General features: G+C 47.3%; 1 protein-coding gene across 2 annotated transcripts; it reads right to left on the bottom strand.

The window, feature by feature from the left end:
* Positions 1-550: 550 nt before the first annotated feature.
* On the bottom strand, positions 551-2842 carry LOC134943235 (gamma-crystallin 1-like). Of its 2 annotated transcripts, none has more exons than XM_063932179.1 (3): positions 2834-2842; positions 1349-1591; positions 551-826 (listed from the first exon to the last, which is right to left on the bottom strand). In XM_063932179.1, exons 1-3 carry the CDS (start codon positions 2840-2842, stop codon positions 551-553), a joined length of 528 nt encoding a protein of 175 aa, XP_063788249.1. The 2 variants fall into 2 exon arrangements, with proteins under 2 accessions (XP_063788249.1, XP_063788250.1); XM_063932180.1 differs by having other exon boundaries at positions 551-820.
* Between the last annotated feature and the right edge of the window lie 5164 nt (positions 2843-8006).

The raw sequence follows: 8006 nt of genomic DNA, 5'->3' as shown, positions 1-8006 counted from the left end.
TGAGGGTTGAAAGATACTGTACAATAGTACTTGCCAATGTTATCGAACATTCCTGCCCCTCGGCTTGGTGTTACATGATATAAGAACAACACAGAAGTCTTAGACATGTGTGGGATCAGTAGATTAAATTAAGTGTTGGTCAATGAAGTACCATGTTCGTGGTTTTTAGTGTATCTCCAGGTAAGTTAGCCCTCAATGTACAAATTCTATTTGACCTAATATAGGGAATTCAATGTTTAGACTCAGATTTATTAGCACCAGTAACTGTATAACTAATCATGTATTTCCAAATGTGTGTAACTTAGAAATCTGCATTTTATCTACAGGTAGAATAACTGCTTTTTTAAATTGGTTCTTGAAGACCCTTGCCTTTTTTGAACCTGCTATTATTTAAATTGATTGTGCAACTTCCTTATTGCCTGTAACTTAAAAAGAAATTCCTTCCAATACTATAAAGACTGCTAATGATATAAAACTTACGACATGAATTTGCTTCATGAACAGTTTATTAAACCAAAGAAGTGCATAGAAGTCTAACAATGTTCTTCACTTAATACATATGGTGGACACGTCTGAAGGAGCCAATTCTGGGGCTGGTGGCTCCCCAGTCGGTGTATCTCCGGTACTCCCCAGGCTTCAGATAAAACTGACGTCCCCGGTAGTTGGGCTCCTCATAGAACATCCAGTATCCGTCATATACATGGGCGGAGTGAATGTCATGGTAGCGGAACCTCTCATAGACATGGGGACAGTCTTCTGTGAACTCCATCATCTGACCTCGGAAGTTCTCTCTCTCATAGACACTGATTCTGAATGATCCCTGGTGCTGTTTTAGAGAAAAGACAGATTGAAATGTTCAAGATGTGAGAAAGAGGTCACATGTAATTGTTTAACAGATCTTTAATATGAACATGTATACCTTAACATGTGAAAGCTTTATAATGGGAAACATCAATCAACAACTTTGATTATGCATCTGAGTGAGTGGAGACTTGATAAAATTATATAGAGATTTTTACTTTTTATGTTTTATATTAGTGTTTTATGATCTCTTATATTAATATCAGGACTATAATCTAAAGGGAATTGCCTTACATTAGCCTGAGACAATTTTATTTTATACAATTGTTATTTAAAAATAACAACTAAGGTGTAGATATTATTAACGCTTCTACTATAGCTCTATTGTACTCTAAGTGTTTTTTCAAATGTTAATACTTGATTAACAAGATGTCCAAAGTTTGTTATTTCCCCCAATGTTGACACATTAAAACGGACAAATGACAGAAAATTAATCTTCACTTTATTTTAAACAAAAATTAAATCCATTACTAAAAATGCTGCTTACCTGGGGGCTCAGACGGCAGGACTTTATAGAGTCATTGTAACCCAGCCACTGCTGGAAGTCGGGGTACTCCCCTCTATGCAGGAAGTACTGGTGCCCCCTGTAGTTGGGGTGCTCATACAGGATCCAGTTTCCACTCTCCACACGGATGGAGTTACAGCGTCTGAAGTATGAGGACAAGTCTGGGCACTCAGAGTTACACTCATGGGAACGGCCCTGGAAATTCCTGTCCTCGTAGAAGATGATCTGAAAAAAAAAATATATATAGTTCATTCTTGCATTTTTTTGTTTTCATTTCCTCTTTAATCCACTTCATTAAACAGGGAGTAATTCAATTGTTTTCATCGTGGCTTTAACTAATGGGCGCAGGAGAGCAATTCAATTGTTTTTGGGTGCCCATTAGTTTTTGCATGTATTGCGATGAAAAGCACTAGGTTTAGCTGCGCAAAGCAGATAATCCCATCTAAAGTCTTGGGTAGACTGACTTTTTAATGATTTCTGCTCAATATCTTAGGAGGATGCAAGTGGAAATATTTGATGAACGCAATAGAATTCTCACCTTAGTGTCTGTTTCTATCTCCCGTGTAATCTTTGTCATGTTAGACAACAGAAAGGCATTGCTTGCCAAAATGTTATGTCCTACAGCAGTGATGGCTAACCTTGACACTCCAGCTGTTGTTGAACTACACATCCCAGCATGCCCTGCTACAGTTTTGCTATTTGTCCATGCTAAAACTGATGCAGGGCATGCTGGGATATGTAGTTCAGCAGTTGGAGTGTCAAGGTTAGCCATCACTGTCCTACAGTATACAGACAGGTGCATAACTGAGTTATCCACCCATCCAATGCCCGATTCAGCATGATATGTAGTTTTGCAAAAATGCCCAAAACTACAACTCCTTCCACTAGCATGTGAAGGGGCCGCCCTGCACAGGGCAAGGCCGACCCGCATGCTGGGTCCTTCATCCCCGCTAAAATGCAAGCGCTTTGCATGCGCAGAAGTGCAGATATCGCTGAATAACGATTTCTGCTCTTCAGCGACTGATGCTGAATCGGCCCCCATATACACAATTTGGCCAGCTTACTGACTGCATAGATTTACACTTGTTTTAAGTCACTGAAAAGATTTAGGGTGAAATGTACTAAGCTGTGCAGAGAGATAAAGTGGACGGAGATAAAGTACCAGCCAAACAGCTCCTAACTGTCATGTTACAGGCTGTGTTTGAAAAATGACAGTTAGGAGCTGCTTGGTTGTCAACTTTTCTCTCTACACTTTATAACTCTCCAAGGCTTAGTAAATCTGCCCCTTACACTTTTATCCCTATAAAATGAAAATATTGTTATCAAACAAAATAAGAGGGAACAGCAACAAATTATTTGCATGAATCAAACTTCACATATTGTATACGTTCACTATGTTTAATTTGCCCCTCGCATTAAAAATGAAGAAGCCAATTATTAGATATATTTACTGTAAGTTGTCATTACCTTGCCCATGTTGGAAGCTGAAGGTGTTCTCAGTAACTGTCTCTTAGAGCAGGGGGAACTGCAGCTATATATACATCACTTTCTCTATACAGTACAACGAGCGCTGACAATACACATGGAAGCATCTGTATAGCCATTGTGTATTATATTATGTTAGAGACTGTTCAGGAATTGTTTGTAACTGTTGCTATTGGGTTTTGTATAGAACCAGTAACCTACATGCAATTTCTGATCAGCTCCTCTGTAGTTTAAGCAAAAACTATTTACCGGTAACAGTGCAAGAAAAGCTTCTGTAGGTTCTCTGTTGGCTTTTTTCATATTGGCTTTTCCCAGGCTATTTAATTAATTAGCACAGCGGCTCTCAAACTGTGTGGTCACTTGCAGGGGTGCCTCGGGTTGGTGGTCCAGGACCAATTCAAACTATTTATTGTCAATGTAATAGGCGTGGTTGCCAATCATATAATATGTGACCAAACAGAAGCAAATCCTGTCCCTCAGCACACAATAGAACCTAAGGATGACATATAACTAGTGATGTGCACCGGAAATTTTTCGGGTTTTGGTTTTGGATTCGGTTCCGCGGCCGTGTTTTGGATTCGGACGCGTTTTGGCAAAACCTCCCTGAAAATTTTTTGTCGGATTCGGGTGTGTTTTGGATTCGGGTGTTTTTTTACAAAAAAACCCTCAAAAACAGCTTAAATCATAGAATTTGGGGGTCATTTTGATCCCATAGTATTATTAACCTCAATAACCATAATTTCCACTCATTTCCAGTCTATTCTGAACACCTCACACCTCACAATATTATTTTTAGTCCTAAAATTTGCACCGAGGTCGCTAGATGGCTAAGCTAAGCGACACAAGTGGCCGACACAAACACCTGGCCCATCTAGGAGTGGCAATGCACTGTCCTACTACTATATATATACTGCGCACAACTTAAATGCACCACAGGTATGGATGGATAGTATACTTGATGACACAGAGGTAGGTAGAGCAGTGGCCTACTGTACCGTACTGCTATATATTATATACTGGTGGTCAGCAAAATTATGCACTGTACTCCTACTATATATACTACAATGCAGCACAGATATAGAGCGTTTTTCAGGCAGAGAACGTATAATACTGGTGGTCACTGGTCAGCAAAACTCTGCACTGTACTCCTCCTATATAATACTGCTGGTCTCCAGTCCCCACAATAAAGCAGTGTGAGCACAGATATATGCAGCACACTGAGCACAGATATGGAGTGTTTTTCAGGCAGACAACGTATACTGGTGGTCACTGGTCAGCAAAACTCTGCACTGTACTCCTCCTATATAATATACTGGTGGTCCCCAGTCCCCACAATAAAGCAGTGTGAGCACAGATATATGCAGCACACTGAGCACAGATATGGAGCGTTTTTCAGGCAGAGAACGTATAATACTGGTGGTCACTGGTCAGCAAAACTCTGCACTGTACTCCTCCTATATAATACTGGTGGTCCTCAGTCCCCACAATAAAGCAGTGTGAGCACAGATATATGCAGCACACTGAGCACAGATATCGAGCGTTTTTCAGGCAGAGAATGTAGATATTTGCAGCACACTGAGCACAGATATTTGCAGCCCCCTGAACATAGAACTGAGAGGACGCCAGCCACGTCCTCTCACGATCATCTCCAATGCACAAGTGAAAAATTGCGGTGAGAAAAAGCCAGATTCACATAATACACTTCAGTTCCCCCATGTGTCACTCCAGCCAGCACCCTCATGTGTCACTACAGCCCACCCCCCCAACACACACACACACACACACACACACACACACACACACAGTGTGCCATTGCAGCAGCCCCTTATGTGCCCTCTGCCAGTGGGTGTCCCACCTCTAGTATCTGGCTCCCTCAGTTCTCAGTCATCATAATACTGCTGCCTGTCTGGATCTGTTGTGATCACGTGACTTTGAGTGTGGGGAGCCACATTTGAATAAAGAAAGAGCCGCATGCGGCTCAAGAGCCACAGGTTGGCCACCACTGCACTACAGCATCAGTAGTCTGCACATCTGTGGGATGGAGTGGTGGGAGTTTCTCTATTAAGTTGGGCTGGCTGGTGAGACAAAAGTGGGCTGGAGAAACAGAAGGGGGCTGGCTGGTGAGACAGAAGAATGCTAGCTGGTGAGACAGAAGTGGAGCTGGCTGATGAGACAGAAGTGGGTCTGGCTGGTGAGACAGAAGTGGTCTGGCTGGTGAGAGAGAAGGGGTGATGGCTGGTGAGACAGAAGTGGGGCTGGCTGGTGAGACAGAAGTGGGGCTAGCTAGTTAGACAGAAGTGGAGCTGGCTGGTGAGACAAAAGTGAGGCTGGCTGGTGAGACAGAAGTGGGGCTGGCTGGTGAGAGAGAAGGGAGCTGGCTGGTGAGACAGAAGTGGGGCTGGCTGGTGAGACAGAAGTTGGCTGGTGAGGGTGGCTAGCTGGTTAAAGAAAAATGGTGCTGACTGGTGACAAGTGGTGCTGACTGGTGAGACATAAGTGGGGCTGGCTGCAGAGACAGAAATGGGGCTGGATGATGAGACAGAAGTGGGGCTGGCTGATGAGACAGAAGTGGAGCTGGCTGGTGAGACAGAAGTGGAGCTGGCTGGTGAGACAGAAGTGGGGCTGGCTGGTGAGACAGAAGTGGGGCTAGCTGGAGAGACAGAAGAGGGCTGACTGGCGAGACAGAAGTGGGGCTGGCTGGTGAGACAAAAGTGGGGCTGGCTGATGAGACAGACGGGGGACTGACTGGAGAGACAGAAGAAGTCTGGCTGGTGAGACAGAAGTGGGTTTGGCTGGTAAGACAGAAGTGGGCTGGCAGGTGAGATAGAAGGGGGCTGGCTGGTGGGACAGAAGTGGGTCTGGATGGAGAGACAGAAGTGGGTCTGGATGGAGAGACAGAGGAGGGCTGGCTGACGGGACAGAAGTGGGGCTTGCTGCTGAGACAGAAGTGGGTCTGGCTGGTGAGACAGAAGTGGGCTGGCAGGTGAGATAGAAGGGGGCTGGCTGGTGGGACAGAAGTGGGTCTGGATGGAGAGACAGAAGAAGGCTGACTGGTGAGACAGAAGTGGGGCTGGCTGATGAGACAGAAGTGGTACTGGCTAGTGAGACAGAAGTGGTCCTGGCTAGTGAGACAGAAGTGGGGCTGGCTGGTGAGACAGAAGTGGGCTGGCTGGTGAGACAGAAGTGGGGCTGGCTGATGAGACAGATGTGGTACTGGCTAGTGAGACAGAAGTGGGTCTGGCTGGTGAGACAGAAGTGGGGCTGGCTGATGAGACAGAAGTGGTACTGGCTATTGAGACAGAAGTGGGACTGGCTGGTGAGACAAAATGAGGCTGGTTGGTGAGACAAAAGTGGTACTAGCTGGTGAGACAGAAGTGGGGCTGGCTGATGAGACAGAAGTGGTCCTGGCTAGTGAGACAAAAGTGGGGCTGGCTGGTGAGACAGAAGTGGGCTGGCTGGTGAGACAGAAGTGGGGCTGGCTAGTGAGACAGAAGTGGTACTGGCTGGTGAGACAAAATGAGGCTGGCTGGTGAGACAGAAGTGGTACTAGCTGGTGAGACAGAAGTGGGCTGGCTGGTGAGACAGAAGTGGGGCTGGCTGATGAGACAATGTGGTACTGGCTAGTGAGACAGAAGTGGGTCTGGCTGGTGAGACAGAAGTGGTACTAGCTGGTGAGACAGAAGTGGGCTGGCTGGTGAGACAGAAGTGGGGCTGGCTGATGAGACAATGTGGTACTGGCTAGTGAGACAGAAGTGGGTCTGGCTGGTGAGACAGAAGTGGGGCTGGCTGGTGAGACAGAAGTGGGGCTGGCTGGTGAGACAGAAGTGGGGCTGGCTGGTGAGACAGAAGTTGGGCTGGCTGGTGAGAGTGAAGTGGGGCTGGCTGGCGAGACAGAAGTTTGGCTGGCTGGTGAGACAGAAGTGGGGCTGGCTGATGAGACAGACGGGGGACTGACTGGAGAGACAGAAGAAGTCTGGCTGGTGATACAGAAGTGGGTTTGGCTGGTGAGACAGAAGTGGGCTGGCAGGTGAGATAGAAGGGGGCTGGCTGGTGGGACAGAAGTGGGTCTGGATGGAGAGACAGGAGTGGGTCTGGATGGAGAGACAGAGGAGGGCTGGCTGACGAGACAGAAGTGGCGCTTGCTGGTGGGACAGAAGTGGGTCTGGCTGGTGAGACAGAAGTGGGCTGGCAGGTGAGATAGAAGGGGGCTGGCTGGTGGGACAGAAGTGTGTCTGGATGGAGAGACAGAAGTGGGTCTGGCTGGTGAGACAGAAGTGGGGCTGGCTGGTGAGACAGAAGTGGGGCTGGCTAGTGAGACAGAAGTGGGCTGGCTGGTGAGACAGAAGTGGGCTGGCTGGTGAGACAGAAGTGGGCTGGCTGGTGAGACAGAAGTGGGCTGGCTGGTGAGACAGAAGTGGGCTGGCTGGTGACACAGAAGTGGGCTGGCTGGTGAGACAGAAGTGGGGCTGGCTGGTGAGACAGAAGTGGGTCTGGATGGAGAGACAGAAGTGGGTCTGGATGGAGAGACAGAGTGGGGCTGGCTGGTGACACAGAAGTGGGCTGGCTGGTGAGACAGAAGTGGGGCTGGCTGCTGAGACAGAAGTGGGTCTGGATGGAGAGACAGAAGTGGGTCTGGATGGAGAGACAAAGTGGGGCTGGCAGGTGAGACAGAAGTGGATCTGGCTGGTGAAACAGAAGTGGACTGGCTGGTGAGACAGAAGTGGATCTGGCTGGTGAGACAGAAGTGGACTGGCTGGTGAGACAGAAGTGGATCTGGCTGGTGAGACAGAAGTGGACTGGCTGGTGAGACAGAAGTGGATCTGGCTGGTGAGACAGAAGTGGATCTGGCTGGTGAAACAGAAGTGGACTGGCTGGTGAGACAGAAGTGGATCTGGCTGGTGAAACAGAAGTGGACTGGCTGGTGAGACAGAAGTGGACTGGCTGTTGAGACAGAAGTGGACTGGCTGGTGAGACAGAAGTGGACTGGCTGTTGAGACAGAAGTGGACTGGCTGGTGAGACAGAAGTGGGCTGGCTGGTGAGACAGAAGAGGGCTGGTTGGAGAGACAGGGGTAGGACAGGGTAAGTAGGAGGAGAGGTTGGGTGTGCATAAAGAATGACCAATGGCAAAGTAGGCAGCACATGCAAAGGTGAATG

This window comes from Pseudophryne corroboree, chromosome 7, assembly GCF_028390025.1.
Source record: "Pseudophryne corroboree isolate aPseCor3 chromosome 7, aPseCor3.hap2, whole genome shotgun sequence".
Lineage (NCBI taxonomy): Eukaryota > Metazoa > Chordata > Amphibia > Anura > Myobatrachidae > Pseudophryne > Pseudophryne corroboree.
Note: the sequence above shows the minus strand (reverse complement) of the source record. Positions and strands in the feature narration are given on the sequence as shown.

Coding starts and splice junctions, on each gene's coding strand:
- LOC134943235 (XM_063932179.1), bottom strand. Junction 827..1,348: donor CCTGCCGTCTGAGCCCCCAG/GTAAGCAGCATT, acceptor TCTCTAAAACAG/CACCAGGGATCATTCAGAAT.